This window comes from Ambystoma mexicanum, chromosome 10, assembly GCF_040938575.1.
Source record: "Ambystoma mexicanum isolate Mex_15411 chromosome 10, UKY_AmexF1_1, whole genome shotgun sequence".
Taxonomy (NCBI): Eukaryota; Metazoa; Chordata; class Amphibia; order Caudata; family Ambystomatidae; genus Ambystoma; species Ambystoma mexicanum.
Window position 1 is genome coordinate 1,103,514,351 of NC_090932.1, and position 26,348 is coordinate 1,103,540,698.

At 45.6% G+C, this 26,348-nt stretch overlaps 1 protein-coding gene across 2 annotated transcripts in view; it reads left to right on the top strand.

Annotated features, from left to right (window-relative positions):
* The window catches only part of AEBP1 (AE binding protein 1), a 367,991-nt gene that overhangs the window by 275,890 nt on the left and 65,753 nt on the right, over positions 1–26,348 (top strand). For both annotated transcript variants that reach the window (XM_069618951.1, XM_069618952.1), the window contains 4 exons: positions 3,000–3,088; positions 7,087–7,210; positions 7,771–7,967; positions 8,347–8,526. In XM_069618951.1, the coding sequence (XP_069475052.1) occupies positions 3,000–3,088; positions 7,087–7,210; positions 7,771–7,967; positions 8,347–8,526 (590 nt within the window). The remainder of the gene's footprint in view (positions 1–2,999; positions 3,089–7,086; positions 7,211–7,770; positions 7,968–8,346; positions 8,527–26,348) is intronic.

Here is a 26,348-nt window from a genome sequence, read left to right on the forward strand (position 1 = left end):
CGATCCTTCTTTCTCCGTGGGTTTGAACTTCCTAAAGTTGTGGCATCGATGTCCAAACACTATACAATGGCGGCTCCGTCTGCAGTCTATTCACTACTTATAGTCAGCTTCTATGATTGCTTGATCTACTTGCGTTGCTGCATCTTTACAGTTATCGAACGACTTGCATTTTCTGCAGTGCTCTTTACACATGCAATCTTCTTTTCACATAGGAACGTTCATGTGGTTCCTTATTTTGTCATCAATTTCTATAATGTCCATACATTCTCTTCTTCAACCAGTCCTCTCCATGCGTCACACTCGTTTTTTGTGATGTCACCAGCTTCTCTTTTTCTCATTTTCGTATTCCTTCGGGGACCTCTTCCAAGAGATTGTCATCTCTTTGGGAATACATCTGATAGGGCTTTCTCAGTGGATACCTTTTCTCGAACACTCGTCTCAGTATGGTCACAACTACTGGTGTCAAGCATAGTGCAGTTTCAGGCTTCCAGCATAGAGGCAATAGGGTGGCGGGACTTCCTGCAAAGGCATTCGGCTGCTTCTCTACAATGTAATAACTAACTAACAATTCAAGACTTACTACACACTTGTGCTACCACAAACAACACATATGAAGACCCACAATGAATACAAATCAGAAGCAGAGGCACATACAGGGAATCTAAAGTAAGGAGGAATGAAACAGCATCATCAGAAAATGTTAATAACATTAAAGTTTATCTTTATTTATACAAATGAATTGTGTGTTTGAGGCCTGCCGATTGCCCCAATGTTTGTGCACCATGAGCTGAGACCAAACCCTAAGGAAAGTACTTTAAGAACATATGACAAGGGTAATGTCTAGATATATAGCACCTTTTGAATTTTAATATTTTGACTGTCAGTGCGCAAAACTACCTGGCCTTGATATGTCAGTGAACAAAAACAAGTGGCCCAGATATGTGATGTCATCAATGACATTTGTGATGTCATCTTTGATGTCCTGGGTGGTAGTCTTAGCAGTGCACGGTGGTGGCATGAGTTATGGTTGCTTAGCTTACCATAACTGGCGAATTTCTGAGGTTTTCAGTTTTACTTGTAACTATACGTCCCTTTAAAAAAGTTTTTTCATTGAATTCTACACTTGGTTACAAGGTAATTGTAAGGATGATCCTGTGTTACGAATCATAAATATTGAAAAGGTGGTAACGCAATTGCTGTGATGCCTCGTCACCGTTTGCATTTAGCATTCTATTTATGTGGCAAAACTACCACATGATTAATGTTTGGACAGTGGTGCCTGTAATTAGGATGTACTCTTAGTTATTAAGTAGCCCAGGATAAACTGGGCATGTGACCAAATGAAAATGCACTGTGCATGTTGAATATACAAAAATGACATTTTGCAATTCAAATCGGAAATCATGCAGCCATAATGTTTACAATGTTTATAAGTATTGAATGGTGGAGAGGGGGAATTCTCCGCTCGACCATTCAACATCATGGGAGTTGGGACTCAACTACACAATTGGGTAACCTTTTAATAATGGCTGAAAGGTTTTCGGAAAGAGTACTGAACAAACATGCAAGTCTGCTTTTTGTTTTCACTTTCTCGTAATCAGCCACCAGCTGCTCTCTTTTTCCTGAGCACTCGTTCAACTGGGGCATTTTGTTGTGAACAAGCGGCGAGTTTGCTGTGAAACGCGTTAACGTCCCAACGCGATTCTGCTACACTATGGGAGCGTCGTATTTTTTATGGCTTTGACATTTTTTGTTGCTATGTTGTTTTCTCAAATAAAGGAAGTTTTCCCAAGAAAGACCTCTATCCCGAGGTATGTTTAAACGACTATGGAGAGTGCCACTCACCCTGCCTGATCGCTATCAGAGCTAAACAAGAATATAGAATATATATATATATATATATATATATATATATATATATATATATATATATATATATATATATATATATACATATGTTTCTTTAACTTCATATAAAGGGAAGCATGTGTGGTAAACTGGTTGTTATGGGGTAGCTGATTGGTCATGCTGGCTGCGGGTGATGGCATTCCATCATGGAATGTTGATGAATGCCATCGACGCGCAGGACGAAAAACGACAGTTGGAGTTTGCCTTTGCCTGTGGACTCAAGTGCTGTTGGGTTCCTGTTTACAATTAAAGTGGCAAACATTCACTAAGAATGCCTAATTGTACGCAATCTCTTCATTTGTCGATACAACCGTTCCTTCATGTTTTGAGTGGTTGAGCCCCTGCTGTGGAGATGGGCATCCAACTTGCAAGTCAAAGGCTCAAATCCTGTTAGGGATTAATCAGCCGTTCATCCTTTCAACCACAAAAACAAGCATGGGAAATGCCAATAGTCTGTACTTTTGTGTAAGCATGGGAAAAGCTCTTGCCAGGCATTGCCGTAGTGATATTAACTGGTCATTAATGGTAGCAGGTGCAAAATGGTGCAAGTACCTGGGCATCTAATAATTTACGTTCAGAAGACTTGGGAGGCACTGGCAAGCACTTGGAGTGCAAAGTTTGATGGTAAGGATGATTAAAGCAAGCTCAAAGAGTTCCCATGAGGATGTGTTTTGTGCAGGGAGAGACAGGTACTTGGCAGGAATGGCAATCAGCAAGGCCATGGGCAGTCAATAGATAGTAAAATAACCAAATAACACCTACAAGCTGTATGTCCCTCCTCATATGCCATTTCTCCCTATCTGTAAACTAATGCAATAGTTTGGGCTTATGTGTGGCGCTAGCGCCACCTAATTGCCCAAACTAATGAGTGCAATTGAGATGGGATGGCGTCTGCACCAAGAGACAGTTTGCTGTGTTCTAAGTAGTCAAATCACCTCCCTCCAACCCATGAGGTTCATGCATGGTGCATGCTACTTGCTGTGTCTTTCAGACGTTGCTTCCAGTTGGTCTGAGGTTCGACTTTTCTTTTAGCCACTAACTTCATTGCGTCAATTTCTTTTTAATTAAGGTTTTTCTTTTTTTTGCCGTAGATATCGTCAGTTATTACAGCAAGAATGACGTGCTTACGTCAACCGACAATTTGGACTTCAAGCATCACAACTATAAGGACATGAGGCAGGTAGGTCTTAACAAGAACCCACCGTCATTCAACCAGAGCTTGCAGGAACACTACTCATGCGGTTAGAGAGAAATGGGCAGAGAAAGAGAGACGAGAGAAAGGCACACACAGATACGTGGGTGTGGTGTAGTGTGTGCATTGTATGTCACTGTTATTCGCCTCACACATCTATGTAATGTGTCCCAGCTATATCTGACTTTCTAACAAAGTCTATGGCAGAGTATGCACCTTTGTGATTATCGGTTTGCAGATCATGGAGATGTTCCACCCACAAACCTAAAAGAAGTCAGATAGATACACGGGTGAGCAGAGAGAGCTCCCTGTGGAGCTCACAGTAACGCAATCCATGCAGGCTCCGGGAGTAGTGGAGAGGTCCCTTCAGAGCTTAAGCGTGGACTCGTTTCCATGGTATTTGAATGCTTCTGATGGTGGCAGCAGTGACGTTTCTTCCCTCAAGTTTGAGCTTGAAGTACCAGGTCCCACGCTTGTGCGAGAAAATAGTAAGCGTGTCGTCATAGTGGTACAATTGAGTGGTTGTCCGTGTGTATTTCCCCTCTGCATATCATATTACCAGTTACATTTGATCCTTGCTTTGTCGTTGGGTCGTTGAATGCTTAGGGGGTGGTGGAACAATGTGCTCGTCTTAAGTGGCGCCTTATCTCCGGTTCCTCTTGGTTCTGCTTTTGTCATTGGTTGTTTGACTGTGAGGGAGAGGTTTTCTTCTTGTGTTTGCATTTATTAAGCACGTTTGCCAAAGCGAATTGTATTGTGCTTGCCTGGTCTGCATGAATGCTGCGGGTTAGGGAGGTGTCCCTGCATGAGATTTGGTCCAAGCCAAATCCATTGAATTTGTTTGAACTCATTTGGCCGCAAATATATGTCGGGGCTGGGTAACGGTAATCATTAAGATGGGGGTAAGGGGGGAAGCTGTGGGGGGTCTCCCCCGCATATATTTGCAGATTTTTTTTTTAAAAAAAAGATGAATTTACATTCGACCAAATCTCCTCGATTAAATCACATAGAGCCAATGCTTTTGCATGGAATGCCTGTGATGCCATACGGCTGAGTGGGCATGGAGTATTGGGGTACACTGTTGATGTGAGAACTTGAATCTGTTCCGTGTGTATCAGTTTGAGTGGCATGGTATGGGTCAAGCATCTGAAACCTTTGGCTTTCCAGATGTTTTGGACACCAATTCCAATCAGCCCTAGCTAGCATGGTCAATGGGGAGTCATTATGGGAGTCATAGTCCAAAGTACCTGGCCAGACGCAGTTTGCAGACTCCTGGTATGGGTGGTCCAGCTGGTGGTCTCTCATGCATCTTATGTACTTGTATCGTGCAACTGGAACCGAGCAATAAACCAACTTGGAGAGTGACTGACGAGGTGAGGGCCTTCATCAAATCTGTAGCTTACAGTATCGACAGTCATGCAGGCACGGGATTAGAGGGAGATTTCTGCAGCGCTTACAGTGTCAAAAGTCATGCCAACTCAGGGGGAGAGAAGGTGCACCCTGGAGAGCCTAAACTATATTAAAAGTAATGGGGGTACAGGAGTTGTAAGGGGCTCCCTGCAGCGATTACAGTAACACATGTCATGCAGGCACAGGGTGTCAGAGGGTCCTCCCTGCAGAGCTTACACAATATCAAAAGCCATGTTGGCACAGGGGGTTAGAAGGAGCTCTCTGGAGAGATTACAGCAAGGCGTTAAGTGGGCTGGGGCTAGCCGGGCTAGTCTCCTAAAACACCAATCAAGCAAGAGCTCCTTCCCCTCAATGAAAACAACTTTTTTTTTTAATGTCCTGCTCCAGTGCTGGGATTTGAAGCCAGGCTGCACCACTTGATAAGCAGTGGCACAACACCATTGATCTGACCTAGCTTCAGAACCTCCCCTCGAAACTTTGGGCTATGTTGACTCGACCTGGCTGACCTATAGAGCCGCGGCTGGATAGAATAAGACACAGATGTTAAACAGCACCTGGGCTTCACTGTTTACAAAGGCCCTGCAATTACTAATGAAAACCATTTCACTGTTAGCACCTGCATTCACATGCAAATATTTTAGGCAATTGAAATTGTGATGTGGGGTAAGTACTTGCATTTCAGGGGAGTGATTGGAAGGGTAGAGAGGGGACAGGAAATGGCTCATTCTCACACCAGTTCTCAAGTGGATGCTTTCAGACTTCAAGGAGAGAGTTAATTGCTTCTAGCATTGAAGCTGCACTAGAATAGTCTCATTAGAATGTGTAAAGACGTTAGATGCTCCCCACACAAATATTTTTGCCCCTCCCCCACTGTCTCTGAGGTTCCCGCCTCTCCCAACATTTGAAGGGTTAGCCATTACCCCCACACACCGAATGTAGGTTTTGTTGCACCCCTGGTGACAAGCCAGTGTCACCTCCACTGTGCTATTTGGTAGGTGATGAACTTCTTTTGTTTCATTCAATAGACTGCTTGATACATAAAGCCCATTACAGGTTTTATGTAGCAAGCAGTCTATTGAATGAAAGAAAAGAAATCCAGCACCTCCCAAATAGCACAGTGCTGTGCTATTTCATAGGTGTTTTTCATTAAATAGATTGCTTGCTACATAAAGCCCGATGAATAAAACAAAAGCAATCCAACATCTACCGAATAGCACAGTGCAATGTAACACTGGCTAGTCAATGACAACCCTCAGGTTTGAATCCCCAGCATGGGAACAGAAAACATTAAAGTGTTTTTTCATGATGATGGGAGTAGTGGGTGTTTACACTTTATGTATATTTAAATTGCCACCATTAGTGTGTCATTGTTCCCCTCAGCATGCAGTGTTATCCAGACTCCAAGTGACTGCATAAAACTGCATGCTGCGGGGGACAATGACACACTAATGGTGGTCATTTAAATGCATTTTCTTTCAGTTCGTTCCTCTGCTTTTCTTTTTTTTACACTTCGACTACTGGGGATAGCCTGCGAGTGACAGGGTGCAGTAAAACAAAAGAGATAGAAAAACGTATGAGTTTGTGCCCAAATCTATCTTCTTACTGCTTAATTGGGGACTAGCGTGTTTGTTTTGAGATGTTTCAAAGTAGCATAAGACGTATGCTATTTGGTTAGTTAACTGTTAATGTGTGCAGATTGGTGCTGGTGAGTACTAATAATAATTTTTTTTAAATGTTGGATTCCACACCTTGCTCGACATGCACAGCACACTTCAGGCCACGCCCATTATTTAGACCATACCTCCTCGTTACAGCCCCCCTTGATTTCTCACCCCACTTAAAGCACTGGATTACAGTAACACATGCCATGCAGGGACAGGGAGTTAAAGGGAGCTCCCTGCAGATCGTACAGTAACAGCCATGCAGGCACAGGGGGTTAGAGGGAGTTTCCTTCAGAGCTTCCAGTGACGTAAGTCATGCGCGTACAACGGGGGAGGGGGAGGGAGCTCTCTCCAGAGCTTACAATAACAAAAACCATGCAGGTGCAGGGAGTTAGAGAGGAGTTGAGAGAGTGCTACAAGCATTCAGTTATGTTATGTCATTGGATCTACTAAAGTACACTTACACAACAGCCAAGAATTTAACACCTCCTGGAAAGTAATAGTCTTCCTCAGCATAGAGATTGTGGGCAGGCTTGGTCCAGCGGCGATAACGAAAAATGATCCATCTCCCATGTAACCTGAAACCCAAGACACCCCTAGGATCTGAGAGTGACACAAGGTGTAATGGGTCGCTTTCTAGGGGAAAAATGGTCGACCTCTCCCATAGAAGCTGATGGTGTGATGCAAAGAATGTTAAAGTGAATGCAGTGTTCTGCCAAGAGATGGTCCAGCGTCTGTAATGTTGCAGTAATGTAATCTCTATTCCGAAGACCTGGAAAAGGCGTGCCGCAGGGTTGTGTAGTCTTCGAATGTGGTAGGAAAGATAGTTGGGTGGCCTGAGGTAGAGGCTTGCACTGAGAGAGAGCTCCCTGCTCTGGCCTGTATTTAAGTCCCTTTTGTTTCTGTCACCTACAGCTGATGAAGGTGGTAAACGAGGAGTGTCCAACTATTACTCGCATCTACAACGTTGGCAAGAGCTCACGGGGTCTGAAAATCTACGCTATGGAGATCTCGGATAATCCAGGCGACCACGAGACAGGTAAGAGGAAATGCAAATGTTTGAAATCTGAAAGTCACATGACAGGAAACAGCTGGAGAATGGACCATCTCCTTTTATTACATTATAAACGGATAGAGAGAGGGCTTGGGGAGGGGCCGGCATCAAGATCTGTTCTAAAATAGAAGTATTTCTGTTTTAAAACACCGCCAGAAAATGGATGACATTTCTTATAAAAAAAATGTATGCCAAATCATCCAGCAACAGACATCTCTCCCTTATGGTGATACAAAAATTCCCACAAAGGAGAATATGCCCTTTAAGCCTGTTTTGCACAAATAACTAAAAGAGTAATTCCCAGGGCGGCGCTCAACAAATGCATCTTACTCTGATCATAAAATTGCATATTTAGAAAATATGACAACAATTGGCAATTGATGTTGGCTGGAGCTAAAATTGTGCATTCTGTGGCCCTTTCCCTTGGTGAAGGATGTAGGAATTCCGGGGGTGCTCGGCCGTAGAACTGACTCATGAAAGGGAAACAGGTTCTATGCTCCTGGAATACTTCTGTCACCTGATAACACCTGTTTCTCTCTCTGCAGGGGAACCAGAGTTCCGCTACACAGCTGGCATCCATGGCAACGAGGTCCTGGGGCGGGAGCTGCTGCTGCTACTGATGCAGTTTCTCTGCCGGGAATTTAAGGATGGCAACCCACGTGTGAGGAGCCTTGTGCACGACACCCGCATCCACCTTGTCCCCTCTCTCAATCCCGATGGCTATGAGATTGCCAGCCAAGTGGTAAGTATATGTGATGTAGTGTTCTGAATAGGATGTGAAGTTTTGCAAGACTACATTGTGTGCATGTTCATAGCAGTGGTGGATTAAGCTATAGAACAAGTGAGAGCTATCCCAGTAAATTGGTGACCCGGAAAGGTTGGCTGGGCCAAGTCTACTCCATAGTGATATGATAGGTTATTTATAACGCGCTTAATACCCAGAGGTTTCTAAGCGCAGACTTAGGGATCGAACCTGTGGTGCTCCGTGTGGTCTTGTTTCCAAGGCGTGCACGTTGCCCCTGAGCTATCCTCCCGAGACAATCTGCCTGGTGTTGCACCTACTTTCCACAGCTCTTCAAAGACAAATTGATAGTAGTACTCTTTCTCCTGTTTCCCACCAGGGCTCGGAGTTGGGCAACTGGGCTCTTGGTCATTGGACCGAGGAAGGGTACGACATCTTTGACAACTTTCCAGACCTCAACACCATCCTGTGGGCAGCAGAGGAGCGGAAGTTGGTGCCCAGCAAGATGCCCAATCATCATATTCCCATCCCAGACAACTTCCTGGATGCGGACTCCACGGTAGGTGTTCTTTGCATCGATGTGCAGACGTTGGGTAACTTGGGTTGGCCATGTAAGTGTGTGCAGCCATAAGATCTACTTTCAGCATAAGATTGGATATCGCAGGTCAGTTACAAGGCGGGAAGTGAATAGATAGAAGGAAAAACAAAGGATGGGTGAAAGCCAGTGGAAAAGGAGATATCTTAGAGATGTGAAAACATATGCATGCAGTGATTAGACACAGCCAAGGCCTCGGCCAGCCATGCTGCTAGCCTGCCACACCCGGGTGACTTCATCTGTGTACTCTCATCCAACAACTTCTCTTACTTCTCGAGTAAGAATCCAAGGTTGAAAGGGGCATATCACTTAGACTCTTATTATCCCCTCCAATGCAAAAGTCAATGAGATCCTAGATGAATGCAGACTTACCTTCCATCACTGTGACCTCAGGTCTCATGCTTGCACATCAGTATGCTGACGTGTTGCAGTACTAATGTAGATAAAGCGTTTTTCCCTGTGCACTCTTCCCTATGTGCAAAGAGAAACTCGACATCCGCAGGACACCTAATCTGGTCTGCCACTCCAGTGCCCCCTGCCGAATGCTGTACTCCCAGAGCCAAAGCTACCCTTTCCCGTGATAGCTCGCTGGCAGAGTACAAGTCACAGGGCCACACTTTATGAAAGTACTAGGAGGTTTAAGATAATTTAGGGAAACTACCGCAAAAGGAGCAGATTCAAGGGATGCAGCCTGCCCGCATTATCACCCAAAATCGAAGAAGCAGTGTCTTTCACGTGCATAGCAGTGTCACTAAAATAGGCAGCATTTTAAATACTGCCTGTTTTTACCCACCATACTCATTGTGATTTTTGAGGCATTTATCTCGTGCATTTCTGCTGCGATACCAGGTGTTGTAAATATACTATGTGTACTATGTGTAGTTATTTTTAAAGCACATGCAAGGTCGGACGGGGGCATACAATGAACTACAGGCCCACAGTTGCAAATGGCAATTCATTCCTTTTGGGAAAGACTGTGTGAGCAGTACCCAAGGGTTTCATTTTGATAAAATGTGTTGAAAATCTTGCATTTTAAGTAATATCTGTGCAGTGACATTGGTCGAAACTACCAGCTGCACAGTGAAGTAACTCAAACTGGCCCACTTTTGCCAAAAAACTGGCCCATTTTGACTGAAAAACCAGCCCCTTTTTGACTGAAAATACGGGCCCTCGCCAGCATGTGGCCACTTCACTTCTGGCATTGGTATACTGCCCTATAGGCCAGTCTAAGCCTGTAGACATGGTCGCCACACATGCTCTCTTGGCGCTAATGTTCTGTAGTGGTACTAGACGAAAGCTTGATCAATCAGAATAGTCTGATTTGCAAATGTTTGCAGAAGTGTTGGAGGATTTCAACAGCTCTAATCTGGAGAGGACGCACCAATTATCAGGAGTTCCACACTATTATGGGGAGAAATACCTCCTGGAAATCAAAGGTTTGTTGCAGTACTTTTACCTCCACCCAAAAAGGTTTAGGTATAAAGATTTTGCATAACAAAACATTTACTCCTGTAAATGTTATGTTATGTTATTGGACCCGTGGGCATCCAGGCGCCAAGAAATAGGTAGAGATGACAAAGATGCTCAAAGATATTCATACTAGCTAAAAAGAATCGTTTTCAACTTCTTCTGGAAGGCGAGACGATTCTCTATTTTACGCAGATGTAGAGGCAGAGCTTTCCATGCCTTAGCTCCCTGAACATGGAAAGCCCGACCAAAGCCTCAGGCTCATTTGATCCGATGTAATTCCATTAGGGAGCCCTCAGCTGATCTTAAGTTTTTCTTAGGCTGGTAAAGATAAACCTTGTCCTTCAGATAGGCTGGAGCATTACCAAAAATGCACTGGTGGCATATAGAAAACAGTTTAAACTGGATTCTGGCTGCTACTGGGAGCCAATGTCGTTTTTTCCTTGCTGCGGTCGTTGGCCCCGATCGTTTAATCTGAAAGATGATATGTATGGCTGTATTTTGAATTTTCTGCAGCTGTTGGACTTCGGCCTTATTTGCACCTCCTAAAGGTCTCTTATAGTAATCTACATGTGGGAGGATTACCGCTCTCATGAATTTTTACGGTTTTCAATTGAAATCATTGGTGCTACTTGCCTAAGTACCTTGAGATGATAATAAGTGCTGGTAGTAATGGCTGAAAAATGGCCTTCACAATCTAAATTTTCTTCCATGTATGTGCCCAGTGTCTTTACCTTCTGTACTGTCTTGATTTGACTACCATCAATAGTAAATTGAGCATACCTCTGGTCCAGATTGGTCTCTGCCTGCCGAGAGCCGAAAAGCATAAACTCGATCTTGGCTGCGTTCAGTCAGAGCCAATGTGTGGACATCCAGCATTTTATAGTATGGTATACTACGTTCAACATCTGTTGGTCCTTATCATGGTCACCTGAAATACCTAGGACCAGCTGAAAGTCATCAGCATAATTACAGAAAGAAATTTGAAGTAGTCCTAGGTCACCACATAGGGGGAGAATGTAGATATTAAATAACAAGGCGGATAGACACGCCCCCTGTGGCACTCCACATGTTATGATTTGTGAATCGGAAGCGCTATCACCCCAATGCACTCGCGACTGGCGGCCCTCTAGGAATGATCTAAACCAGGTATTGGCTTCCATAGAGAGACCTCCGACAGTTGACATCCGATCTAGCAGTATTTTATGATCCAGCAAGTTAAAGGCTGCTGATAGATCTAGCAACATCAGCAGCCCTGACTTGCTATGTTCCATCTTTGAGAGCATGTGCATCTGTCAGTCCAGAAGTGCACTCTCTGTGCCGTGATAACTCCTGAATCCTGACTAATTGGATGCAATATCCCGGTAGCCTGGACCTAGGGCTGTAACTGTATGGTGGCTGCCTTATCAACAAGCTTAAGGAAAAATAATAGGCCTTAAATTTGCTGCATAAGTAGGTTCCAGTCCTAATTATTTTAGCAACGGTGCGACTGCTACATTTTTTATGGGCTGGGGGAGAACGCCCGTCCGAAAGGAAGAGTTCACAAATCTACAAAGAAAAGGTGCAAAGAAGTCCATGTGTTCCAGAATATGTTTTGATGGGAGCAATTCTCCTGGACAGTTGGTAGGGTGCATAGTTTTGAGTGAAATGCTGAGCATTTCAGCTAAGGTGAGTTCCTTGAAAAGCCCAATGGCCTGCTCTGTTTGAGTTGTGGGTTCTGATATCTGGTTTAACAATTTTACTAAAGGATTATCACTAATTTCTTGTATCTCAATAGGGTTATGGTTAGAAGTCGGAGCCTGTAGTGAGGATACCAGAGCTTCCTTCTTGATTTTATCTTGTGCTTTCAATAGTTTATCGGCAAAGGGCCTCTGTACTCGATTACAGTCATCGGCTGTGGGTTTAATTGGGGGGGGGTTACAGACAACAGGTTCTTAACATGTTCTAAAAAGACAAAAGAGTTCTTTCGCCTGGTCCCCAGCCAAGTTAATTTGGTCCTTGTAAAAGGTTTTTTTTGCTTCGATAACTTTGATCTTATAGTTCTTCTCTTTAGATTGTCAGGCCAACACGTTTTTTTGTAGCGTTATCCTTACGCCAAATATGTTCGCCTGTCTCTTTTTTGCCCTAAATTCAGCCAATGTTGGAGAAAACCATTTATGACGGTTAGGTAAATCTCACACAGTTTTATCTTTCATAGGGGCATGTTTTTCAAGCATTTTAAAAATCTCCTCATTATAACTATTTATAAGGACCTCTGGACCATCAAGGTCATTGGTTTTACTCTTCAAAGATTGCATACAACTGGCCAGAACAGGGGCAGTAATACCCTTAAAGGTTCAGGTTTTTACCGCATATGGAGGGTCGTGCACTCTACGTGCTGTAGCTGGAAGTTTCAGCACACATGCAACAAAGAAATGATCAGACCAGATACAAGGAGTGGTCGGTGATATTTCCAATCTGTATATTTCCACTACCGATCCAATCTAGTATGTGACCCTTATTATGCGTGAGTTCTATATTATGTACTGTGACATAATGATTTTTCAGCATTTTTTCCAATTCTGATGCTTTTTTGTCCAGTTTGTCAGCTTTCCATCAGTTAAAATCACGCAGAATAATCAACCCAGAATTAGTGGTCATCATGGAAGTAATAATGCTAACAATATCATTGTTAAAATTGTCCAATTCTCCAGGCGGCCGATAAAATAGCACCAAGTTCAAGCTGTGATTGGAGTTGGAAATCAGTTTAACATGGATCATGTCACTTCCTGTGCACTCAATTTTAACCTCGTAAAGCCCCAACAGTTTTTTTTTACATGTAATGGCCACTCCACCCCCAATATTACCTTCACAGTGTTTTCCAAAGAATACATACATACCCTGGGGGGGTCACCTGTTCTATAGTGGGTCCATGGGCTTCAGTAATCCATGTTTCAGTAAAACACATAACATCTACCTTATGTTCTTGAATATAGTCTTGTATATCTAATGAGTGTTTTACTAGGGAACGAGTGTTCAACAAAACCATGGTAAGTTCTGAGGACGAAGTCTCTGTTCCCTGTCACCGTGTCCTTTTGTCTGTTTTAGGTGGTTTGCAAGCATTATTACAATTTGAACTACTATGGTCAGTCAGGTGTGGTACGAGAAGGGTTACTCATGGCTCCTACCTGCGGGGTAGCTTTGGCAGTCTCCCGTATGAGCTCCATGTACAGCGTCTGATCGTGAGAGGGCCTGTGATCCTTACCTTTGACTTTCATGGTCCCAACAGGGGCCATCATCCAAAGGCCTTTGCGTACGTCTGCATGTCTGCGCACAGACCCGTACAGACCTGCTTGTTCCGTTCGCGCGGCGCGTTCGCGCCTGTGGACGGAAAAAATATGCACGAGGACTGCAATCCACCCGGATGTTGTAGTTTTCGTCTCGCTTCTCGTGTGTGCCGAGGAATTCGGTTTTTACTCACACGGCTTGAACGTGGACAGAAACAGGCACGTAATAATGTGAAAGCACCAAGCCAAAAAGGGTCTGAGCACAATTCAGAATATAAAACAGCTTCAAAATTAAATTAAAAAGTGTTCTCAATACTGCAACTACAATTTAGAAGTTTCAATCAAAACGCAACAGATAAAATCAATACTATTTTAAAACGTGCAACTAAGCAGGCAGACACCTACTGACTATCTCTCTGAAGGGAGGGGCTAACACAATGTTATATCTGCCTCATGTCCCGCATCGCAGTGACGTGAGGTGCAAATAAAGCACCCGCCCTGCCGGAAGCCGGCAGTTTGGGACATGAGAAGGCAACTGGTGTGACACGTGTTTCTTGCCTCTGAATCTTGCACCACAGGGCCTACATGTCCGGCCCATCACAATCCCGCTCCTCAACTGGCCCTGAGACGGTACAAGGTACAAGACGGTACAACACATTAAGATTTGGAATATCGTCAGCAGCGGAGGTGTTCCAAAATGCCATTCAAGAGCTCATCCAAGGAATTTCGGGAGTGCTAAATGTCAGTGATAACATCCGCGTTCATGCCAGCAACAGGGAGGAACACATGCGCTGACTAGAAATGGTGATTGAAAGACTGGAGACAGCAGGCCTCACAATTCACTGCGACAAATGTGAATTCCTAAAAGAAGAGATGTAATTCTTTGGGTACATCTTCAACAGTGACGGAATATCTGCTGACCCCCACAAGGTGGCATGGCCACATACTGCAGTAGGTTTATCCCCAACCTCGCAACCATGTCAGAACCACTCAGAGAACTCCCCAAATCCAAGATCAAACGGGACTGGAACCCCAAATGTGAGGACGCATTTGAACGGATCAAAGCATCATTGTCGTCTGACACAACCATGGCATACTATGATCCAACCCTACCAGCAGAACTATATGTGGACACAAGTCCCGTCGGACTTGCAGCGATCCTGGTGCAACAATCAAGAATGGGAGAGACCAGACCCATTGCCTACGCCTCCCCAGTGCTATCACCTACCGAACAACGGTACCCACATATAGAGAAAGCCATAGCAGTTCTGTGCGGCTGCACACATTTTCACATATATCTCAATGGGCGGAAGTTCAAAGCCTATACCGACCACAAGCCTCTCATCCCAATCATCACTGGCTCCTCAGTACACCCACCAGCCAGAACTGGGAAGTGGCTGCTACACCTCCAACAATACAAGTTTGAACTGGCATACCAGGCAGGGACCGACAATCCGGCAGACTTCCTGTCCAGACACCCAAGTGCTGCAACACTCAGTGAGGTGGACGAATCATAAGAGACAGAAGAGCACATCTGCCAGATCCTCAAAACCATGAAGCCTAAGGCAATTAGCATCGCCGACATCGTGGAAGCGACACAAGCTGACCTGTGCTGCGACATCATAAAGGACACAATACTGGTTGGAGACTGGAAGTCATTCCTCCGACACGTACACAACCGCACGCCAGCGGCCAAAGACTTCCTCACAGGAATGTTCCTGGAATGGCAGGAACCATCAGTCACCAACGAGGGACTAATTCTGAGGGGCACACGCATAGTAATCCCCATCAGCCTACAAGAAATGCTTGTCACATTAGCCCACAAAGGACATCAAGGAATGGTCAGAACAAAGGCCAGGATACGACACCAAGTTTAGTTCCCCCAAATAGATGCCAAAGTGGAAGAAACCATTACATCCTGCCACCCATGTGAAATAACGGGGGCACCGCCAAACCCTGAGCCGATTGAATCAGCGGAGCGAGGGTCATCAAGATGGGAAGCCATTAGCATCGACTTCTGCACAGTACAGGAGGGGACTTACCTGAAGGTGGCCATCAACAACTACTTGCGGTATCCAGAGGTGGAAATGGTGTCAACGGCTGCAAACGCAGTGATTGCAGCACTCGAAAAAAAATAATTGCCACACACGGACTGCCGAGGCATACCAAAAGCGACAACGGACCACCGTTCCAATGGATGGAGCAAAAAAAGTACATGGATGACCAACACATCCAGAACCACCACAACACGCCGAGGTGGCCGCAAGCAAACAGAGACATTGAGAGATTCATGAGAACACTCAACAAAGTCCTATGCATATCCAAAGCCCAGAACAGCATGTGGCAAGTTGACCTATACCGATTTTTATGTAACTACAGAGTGACTCAACACAGATCCACAAATGTACCCCCATCAAACCTTATGTATGGGACAATGGTGAATTAATCAATACCACATCACCCCAACAGAGGAGTAGATGATCTCGACAGTGAACGTACACAAGCCAAGAGAGTGGTGACAAGCAAGCACATGAGCATCAGGAGAAGAGCAAGAGAATCCAAGCACAAGGTTGGTGACAAGGTCCTGCTGCTGCGAAACCCCACAAAATCAAAGTTGGAAACAAACTAGGTATGACCACAAGCCATGGAGAATAATCCGAACTGAAGGAATGATGGTGACAGCGAGCCGAGGATGAGAGACAATTGCCAGAAATGCATTGTGGTTCAAAAAAGGTGCCAGAAGAGATGTGGACAGACGCAGAAGGACAGCCACGAGAAGAAGGCATAGACACACGGCAGGCCCCAAGACAAAGGACTGAGGAAGACACTACACAAGAGTGTAACCCAGGAGAAGTGTCGGAAGGTGACAAACTGCCTCCCCAAGGTGAGGGGGAGCAAGAAGGGGGAGGGGAATCAGAGACAATACCACGGCACTGACCCAGTGGGTATAACCTAAGGGCAGCACCCCGGGCCCCATGGAAGCTGAGAGACTATGAGTGGTGAAAGCCCATGTGGCTATGTTGACTTTCGTGTTTCGGTGAACGAACCTGTGCAGGACTAGATAGCACAGGGGACAGTGTATATTGTGCTTTTGATGTTTTTGTTAACTGGGATAAAGGGGGAATATTGTATTCACCTCACGTCCTGCATGCGCTGTGATGTTAGGCGCAAATAAAGTACCCGAGCTGCCGAAAGCCGGCAGTTCGGGACATGAGAAGGCAACTGGTGTGACGTGTGTTTCTTGCCTCTGTGTCTCGCACCACAGGGCCTACATGTCAGGCCCATCACAATCCCGCTCCCCGCCGGCAGCACCAGCTGGGGACACAACACACACCCTTGTTAGGAAAGATTTTACTTTTGGCAGCTTGCTCATCTATCATAGGGGACCCCAGCATATGTGCATATTATGTTTTCACCCTGAACTGAATTTTACATGTGAGGTCTTTCTTAACCTCACTCCCTTGCTTGCTTAGTTTATTTTGGGGACAATGGTGTTCCCTTAAGATTTACAGTGCAGGGGAACCCTGTCACACATTTAAGAAAATAGTTCAGTGCTGCTACCTCATGTATGGATAATACTGCAAGGGAGCCATGGTTCTCATTCCCTTTGACTGTAGGGACCCTTTTCCTATACTTGGTGAATCCCAGACAAGCAGGTGGCAGAGGAACGTTTATTTGAAACTTGTTGGGTGCACCCTTGTGCACCTCTTTATTTTTTTACCCCATGGCAACTTGGTTTTCAATGCTGTGCTCAAAATGGGCGGCTGTGTCCTTTAAGCCCTTTGTGCTTTGCTGTCCTTTTAGCCATCTTCACTCCGGGTATCAGTAGTAAATGGCCATATACAGTCACTCTCTTTGCAGGCTGTCGCCAGAGCCCAGGGAGTAGTCTATCTATGTGTACAACTGGTTTGCACTGGGAAATGGTCTAGAGACAGCCCCAATACGCTTTCAAAACACATGTGAGGTCATTAATGTACCTAAACTGGATGTCCATGATTGGACAGTCAGCCAGAGTTTGAATGTTGCAGGTCCCCTGACTGTTGCGCTGGGGTTGCCCCACCCCAGGATTGTGTCTGTAAGGAGAGGACATTGAGCCATTATCTTGGTTGACCCATGGTGCCGAGAATCTGATGCACAAGAGGCTATGGAAGGACACTGGAAGACTGCTGCTGGGTCAACCATTTCCTAAACCATCTACAGCAAGACGAAGATCTGCACTTGTATGAACAGGTCAGACTTTCACGGTGCCTCCCTTCCTTGAACTGGTGGGCCTAACCAGTTCCAAGTCCTGAATCCAAATGGTCGCTCTCCTGGAGCTCTGAAAACATATGGACATATTTCTAGCATCCACCACGCAAAGGGGGAACTTCTCTTGGTGCCTGAATCTCCCACTGCCAAGCGCTGCAAGACTCATATTGCACTCTTACTGTGAGCCCTGGATATTGCTGCACTCTACCAAGAAGAGGAGCCTTGCTGAAGCCTGATGCCTTTGGTCCTTCGTGCCTTCAGACCTTGTGCAGGCTCCTCTAATCTACTCATCGTATCTGTGGCGTTTTGGGGAACTCCAACAGCATGGGATCAGAAGCAGAGGTCTGTCTTCATCTTCATCCTGAAATGAGCCTGTGATCTTCTGAACGGTTAGGTGACTGCCGGAGACCGGAATCTCCAAACCTAGATGTCATATTTGTCAAAATGAAATCCCCTGCGACTCGTCGATCTCCACCACAGACCTAGATTTACCTGTGGTCACTGTCCATTTTGATCAGATTTCCTGGGGTTGATTTGCATACCTGATTTTAAATCTCCATGATGTCCATTCACTATCATTGGGGGTAAAGTCCTCCTGTAGCTTCCATTGCCTTACCTCTAGTGAAGAAACCTGGGCATAGGAATCCTTTCTTAGGTCCTTCTAGAATACCAGGACTGGTAGCTGCCCCCTTAGTTTGCAGGAAAACTACTTTTGCGATTTTGATGAAAAAGGCACCCACTAAAGCACTGACTACCAAATTGAACTAATCGCTTCCTATGGGAGAATTTTGAGCACATTTTAAACTCTCCCAAAATCCCCAAACCTGGTTTCTTACCTTGAACACCATGGAACAATTGTTCTTAGGTTGGGGTTGGACACATTAAGTTTAGTTACTGAGTAGTAGTGGTGCCTTTTCATCTTATAAGGCCCGTGAAAGCTGTCTTAACAGCTTTTCCTCCACTTTAGGTCTTTGTAAGCTTGAACACCTAACAGTGACTGTGCATATGTGTATATGGTTTTTACTTATTTTTTATTTGTTTAATTCTTTTTAAATTCAAGTGTTTGTGGTTAAAATAAAACCATAAACACTATACATAAAAATGCATGTTATCATAGTAAGCCATACAGTATTTCATGTTTCCTTATAATCTCAAATATATATTACTAACATCCTTTTGACTAAAACATCACTTTCTTAATTCAATTATTAAAAATGAATATCTTAAAGTTTGTCATAAAAAATAATGTCGGAATTCATTTTAGTTCATCAATCTTCTTAGTCAAGATCTGCCACATATAATACACATTGCAACTTAAAAAGAAATGTTCATCTGAATAATATACGCCCAAGTTTGATCTCTTCGTATGTTTCTGATACCCTTAAGTCCTCCATATCCTTTACTATAGATTTCGATCAGTTTAGGGCCACCCGTTAGCAAATGTCTAGATGTCTCTATTTCGGAGCGACATAGTCTGCATAACCATTCCTTCCTCGGAATGCCCTTCCAAGTACCTACACGCGGGACCATTTCGGGAGCTGTTCCACCCAGAGCGCTTTATCTTGATAATATAGTTGACCGGGGCGTCTGTGGGAACAACCTTGCTTGACATAATTAACAAAGGTAGATTTTCGACAAGCATCTTTTTGTAAAAGATGCCAGTGGCTATCGTTTTTAGAGTGAGGAGAGAGGTAAGGCCTTGCACATACCAAAATTCTTCTATTGGGTGGAAGAAGACAGTCCCAATGTAGCGCGCCAGACTCTAGCCTCCAACTTCGGGAGCCACTTGACCTCTTCATTTGTAAAGACCTCCATCCCATAGAGGGTACTCAGGATAGTATAGCTTTTATATACCCATACAATACCCTCAGTAGAGAGACCACCTTTGTGTACAACAAACCTTTTTATGGCGTTGAAGTTTTTAAGTATTTTCCTAGTGATGTAAGTTGTCAGTTTACCTAGACTAAGGGAGTCAGTAATGGGGATGCCCAAATGTATATATTTATAGACCCATTCGATGGCCTCCTGCTTACTTATTTATAGTATTCTTTCTTAATGTATCCGTGTTACATAAATGAGTAGACACTTACATGTGTAGATCATTTATTGTTTAACTAACCCTTATCTATGCTAACTGGGCTTTACATCAAGCTCATGGTCGCCTTCCTCTAGTCTAAACCTTTACTGCTCAGTCTTTTTACCAAGGGAGAATTTGCTTAGAGTTGTGTGTTAAATGTTGGTAGGTCGATTAAGATTGGCTTGCCAGAACCGTGCACCGCGAGTGGCTCAGAGAAATCGCCTAACGACTCCCTGTGTCTGAAGATGCACAAAAGGGTCATTACTGAACTCTGGCCACAAGAGCTCTGAGCCGTGGTGCCACCTGACAAACAGGAGATAGGGGTGATTGGAAGTTCTACACACATCTCCCGTTGGCCTCATGGGAGCTTGTGAACTCGTTGTGCGAGGGGCTTACTAGCTGAAATAGCGCCTACACCTGTTGAATTATGAGCAATACGAGCAGGCAGACCAAAAATAGCAATTCATGGTGTGGCTGGAGTTCTTTATTTTTTTTCCAGTTCAAATAAAATAGTATGGGTAATTAACAAATATAAATGCCAGCAAAGGTGTGGGTACAATTCATTGGGGTTTAAAACTCCAACCTCGGTACTACTCTCCTTGTCAACTGTCTTCGTATAAAGGTGCATAAACGTCCCTCAGACATTTTCTTTTATTTAGGCAGGAGGACATTGCCCACCTCTGTAGGACACTACGCGTAAGTGGCAGAGCGCCCTGCAAAAGGAGTGAGGCACCTAATATTCCTTTACACCCATTGCACACCCGGCACCTGTTAAGACCACCAGGGATCAATGTGTTAGTTATTATACTCCTGATCTCCCAAAGTTGGCTACCTGTGGGGAAACCCAGTCCCATACTGCTCACAGGATTGAATCTGTTCCCTTCACTTTCACAGTCACACACTAGGGCACCGGAGATGGATTCCACTTGCCCCTATTTGCATGTTTGGGAGTTCCCTAATTGTTTTGTTAGCAGGGCCTATGAGTGCTTGAGGCTTTCCCGATTGGCTGTCATGTGCTACATAAGCAGGGATTTGGGTCCTGCTTGGGTTTGTGGATCCCCTGTACCTGGCTTGCTTCATCTCCTGGAGTCCTGCTGAAAACCTTGGTCCTGCCACCTGGACTCAAAGACTGTGGCAGACTACTGCTGCACAGCAAAAAAAAAACCTGTACTCCAGGTGTTGATCAGACCCTTCTAGACCGGCACCGGCTTGAATCAGCAAGAACTTCCTGGGAATGGACACTAAGAGAGGGAAGCCAAACCCTGCCGAGGCCAAGGCAAAAGCCAGCTGCCCACCAGCAGGGATACAGCTCAGTCCTGCTAACAACTTAAGCCACGGCTTCTGCAGTGCTTCCCAGATTGGCAAAGAACTGCCCTCATGTTGTCATTAAGCTTTGTGCTGAAAGGAGTTGAGCCTTTCTGAGCACATGGTGAGCAAAAATACTCGGCGAAAAGAATAATCGAACCTGTGTTCCTTGCCAGCGAACATTTGAGCCAAGCAGTCTTCACCAAGGGATTGACAGCTTGATCAGGATTGACAAGAGCATCCTGCTACCCGGCTCCTGCACCATGCACCTGTTTGTCCTGTGGTGGCTATAGACTTGCTTTGAAGATTAGGGTTGCTTCCAGCTGAGAGTTAACCCTGGAAGCTTTCTAGGCTGCTTCTTGTTTATTTTGTCCATTTGGCCTTTTTGCTTCCTCTTGACCTCAAGCCCTTTCTTGAACTTCTGGCTCTTTCCCCGATTGCCTCTGCCAGCTTCCTGCATTGGCCTATCCTGTTCTTCTGACTGGACCTCCCCTGAATTGCTCTTGCCCGTGCCTGTTTCTTTTTATGAGACATAATCCATATTCACTGGGCTGTCACTGGATTTGCATAAAGAAAAGATATCCAACCCCTGGAATCAGTAATGTGGAATGCCCTTCAGTGAGATCAAGAGCTTTGATTTCAAGCAGAGTGGTACCCATCTGCGTTCAGGAGTCATATCTTGGCTACCAGTGTTTCTTAAGGCATGGGACTAATGCCTCAATCGCTACGCTGTAATTCTAGATGGAAATGTACGAAAAGATAGAATCTAAAATGCCGAAAGCACGTTTAGTGTGCTCACAATACTTAACAGGGGAGCCCGGGTTTGTGGGGTGTCCCACGCATACATTAAAGGAAGTGCGGGGGACAAATGGGTAAAATACCAAAAGATCGAATTACAAAATGTGGGTAAGTGGGTTCCGTAATTTTGTAATTTGATCTTTTGGGATACATTCATTTAACGTGCATCCGTTCTAGATGCTACACATATGCTAACAGCCGATGGTGGTGGCTGGTGGTGGTGGCTACTGCTCTCCCTTTCTGCGCGTGTTTGTTCCCACCCACGAATGCAGGGTTGCCTATGTGTCCTCTAGAATGTCCAAGAGAGAACCTGGGCAAGGACCCCCTGTAGGAAACTTCACAGAGTCCATTGTGAAACTGAACATAAGGTGGTGCCCTGTGAAAGGAAGAAGTGATCAGTCCCAGCTGATTTATGGGACAGAAGGAGTCAGTGTCCAATCAGCTCATCAGTGTCTGGAACAATGGACTCCTTGGGCGTTCACTTAGCCTACTTCCAGATTCCTTAAGGTAACATGTTGAAGAGCTGTCTGCAGTTACTCTAGTACGTCATTTGTTATCTCATAGCTAAACGTTCTTTTTGCCCCACTTTCCCTTGGCCTCAGAACCCCAATAGGGAGGGTGCTAACCTTAATTGCATCCTTCATTTACAGACAGGCCCTTGTAGTCTCTAGAGGCCTGGTCAGCAAGACCTTGGTGGTTACTCCCGGTGGCCCCATGGTAGTTTGAGCTCATGTTGCCATACATTCTGTTTCACTATCAAAACAGCTGTCATCCTGAAAGCCTCATTACATTATTGGAAAATTGGCTGGCTAGTTTACCTACTCCCTTCTGTTAGTTTCCTCTGAGCTTGTAAGAACCAGCCCCACCCAATAGAACTACCCACAGACCCTGCTTTACAAGAATCCTGAGCTGGCTGGGTTTACTGTTCCTGTCCTATGTTGTATCCCTTTTGTTTTGATGTGGCATCATGATGCATTGTACAAAAGACCCATAACATATGTTAACACATTAAGGTTGTCCTTATTCACCTTCTTCCTGCCAAACATAATACTCAGAATGTAGTCAATAACTACTGGTATTGACTGCATTCCAAACAGTCTGACTTCGGATGCAGGCAGGGAAACAACAGAAAGCATTTATCTGAAAATCACTCCACCCTCAATGTACATAACATAGTGCAGTGCACTACCAAAGTCAGCCAATGGATGATGACCAAAAAGCTCCAGTTGAACCCAAAGAAGACAGAGCTCATTTTGCTCGTGCCTACACATCTTATAGGGGAGTCTACACAGATCAATCTCCCTTGCTTTTTTGGTCTTCCTATGATATTAACCTATAAGATCAAGAGCTCAGGAGGTATCTGGCAGGATAATTTAGGGTGTGGTCAACAGGTTGTAGCAACAGTACAATCATTTTTTTGTAATTTATGGTTGCTCCAAAATGGCCTTCCAGATATTCCATTCTACAGATCATGCTGTGGTGGCGGGCTCCCTGGTTAATACCAGGTTGGACTATGCAAATGGCTTGTTAGAAGGCATACCTGGCAAACAACCGTTTACAGAAGTCTGTTTTTTGTTTCAGCTATCGAGAATTGCATCAGTTTCTCCATTCCGTATATCCCAGCATTGGCTATCTGTCAGGGAGACCTTAGATTATAAAATATTGTGCTTGCTGTTCAAGTGTGTCAATGGATCTGCTCCTCTTTATCTAGTTAACAAAATTGCCCCTTATGAGTCGGCCCGTGCTCTTTGTTCAGCTAATCTGCACTTTCCATCGATTCCATCATCCCACCGCGTTTCTAGAGGTGACAGATCTTTTTCTGTCTACGGGCCCAGGCTATGGAATTCATTACCACTTTCTTTGCCACAACATACCTCCCTTATGTTCTTCAGGGAAGCTCTAAAACCGTTTCTCTTTCAGCGATATGTGCTATTTGTGTTATGATGGGTTATTTTCAGTCCGCTGATCAATATTGATAAAATCTACACCTAGATGCGGTTTGGTCCATTGAGCGTGCAATACACATTCTTCATAATCAAATGTGGCAGGCATAATCCAATTTAACACACCGAAGCGAAAGCTCAAACGGGATGGGGTACTGTCAAGACCGGTGGGGGGGTCTGTACTTCCGCTCTCTATATGGTAGAGGAGAGGCACAGAGGACCCCAGCCAAGATTCTCTAATACGGTAGCGATGGACGAGCAATCAAGGCCTAGCTTCTCAGGAGGTGATGCAGGCTGGTTCTTAAGTACAGTGTATCCCCAAGCCCCCCACAAAGGAATGTCCACACACTGTATTACTGAAAACACAGTCTTTATATAATTAATATTCAAGGGTTATGTACACTTATCACAACAACGCACTTTGTGCTCAGGAAAACCAATAATGATAAATATCTACAATTCTAAAGTGGTACCACTAATATTAGACCTCATTAAAGTGCATTCACAATACTGTAAAAATGGCACACAGATCAATAAGAAGGAAACCAGCAATAGAGAGAGGAGAGATAAAAGATGGTTGAAACAATAGGCAGAATACTGGCCCTAGCTACTGGACACAGTTCTGTGTGGAGATCCCCCCACCTGGGCAACCTGTAAAATAAAGGGATATGACACAAGCCCAGTCCATATATTGTTCAACAGTCTTATTCTCTCCTACAATGTTTTTACCCCCCCAATGTACCTGGTGGAGTCGAGTTCTTCGAAGAGGCGTCGACAGATCCTTCTTGAATGACCCCCTTTTAAGCAGGAGTCACGGATCGTCGAGAGGCGTCGAGAAACGTCGAAGACCTCGGGGTTCGGCGACGGGGAATCGACGGCCCTTCTTGAATGCCTTCCCTTTCAAGCGGGAGGCACGGGGCGTCGAACGTCCGTCGACAAACGAGGTAGAACGATGTCGAAGAGGCGGCAGCTTCGTCCGAGCGGTGCTCGTCGGCGTCGGGGCGTCGGCGTCCTGCAAGGCGGAGGTGTGCGGGGCACCTCGATGACAATAGTTCTGGACCGCAAAGATTGTAGAGACGGGAGCCCAGCAAGGGCGTCGAGTCGCTCGAGTCTTTGGGATCGTGAGGTGGCGGGAAACCCACCGGCGGATTCTCCTCGGCGCGTTGGTCGTCCTCGACTTTCTCCGGCAGGGCAAAAGCGGTCGACGGTGCGGACGAGGGAGTCCTTCGAGTCAAATGTTCTTAGGCAAGGAGCGGACGGCTCCGGTCGTCGGCGGCACGGCGTCAAGTGGTTCCCACGGCTGGGCAACACAACTTCGACGGGCCTCCAGCGGTTGCACAGACCTGCGAACCCTGGTCGACGGCAATGGACTTCGACAGCGTCGATGTCCGGGTGCTTTACTTCGGTCTCCTCGGCAGTCCCCTTCTCCGGTCGGCAGCCTTTCGATGGTCTGGCGTCCAGGGAGCTTCGGCGAAGATTCAGCGGTGCTCGATGGTCCCTCGGAGCACGGGAAGAGGGCGCCTTACCAGGTCCTCTCTCGGGTCAGTCCTCGACGATTTCGACAACCTTCAGTTCCGTCGAAGCAAATGCCACAGCAAGTCTTCTTCTTCCAGCTGGACGTCGAGGATCAGCAAATCCAGTTACTCTTGAGTGGAGACTCAGCTTCTGAATGCTTCTGAACAATTTCCAGTGGTGAGAGGTCCCCAGATATACTATTCTGTCTCTCATCCACACTGCTGGCACACACACAGCAGCCAATCACACAGAAGGGCATTCATGCAGTCAGTCAGCCAATCAGGCACACAGTGCATTCAGGCCACACTCCTCCCTTTCAGACACTCACAACAAGGAATGTGGATTGGGACAAGTACCCAGCCATTCAACACTACACACTGCATTCAGGCCAGTTTCGGGCAGGGCTGTCTCAGTCTTTGTCTCTCATGCCAGAAACCAGACAACCACAACAAGGAGTGTATATTGGTCACACACTCCATTCACCCAGGTCCCACCCACAGGAGGTACCCACAACATACAGTCACTGGGAAGGCTCCAGTCAGTCTAGCTGGGCCTTCACAACAACACCATATATGGAACTTCCACCCAACAGCCAGTCAGGGGGAAGGGACAGAGTCAGGGCTTCCCAGGACTTTGGGAAAAACAAGATAACAGGCAATAGAAAGCAAGAGGCCACAGGGGCCATCTTGTTTCCTATCAGGAATCAACTGATTCCAATGGCAGGGCCTGGGTATCCCAAAATGGAGGACACCCAGAGCACCTGTCAAATTCAGCATGGAGCTGCCACCAGCCCATACCCTGCTCTGTGGGCCACCCACAGGTGCCCAAAAACATACACTAGGGGCACAGGGTTGTACCCCTACCCATGGGTGCCATAAGGGTATCCCATGGGTCTGTTCACCAAACCAAAAGAGAGCTGCACTGCCAGGAGTCCCTCATGGACTCCTGCGCAGAAAACATGACAGAACACACGGTAAAAACAGAAAAAGGACAAGGATTCAGAGGCCCTGTCCCTCAGATGCATTTCCGGCATCACAGTCGCCCCCCCCCAGACTGAGGTGGAGGGTGCCTAATCTCCCACGGGATAGACACCCTCATCCAGACGGTCAACATACCTTCTGGAAAGGCCATCTGCATTATCGTGACTCTTCCCTGGTCTGTGCTCTA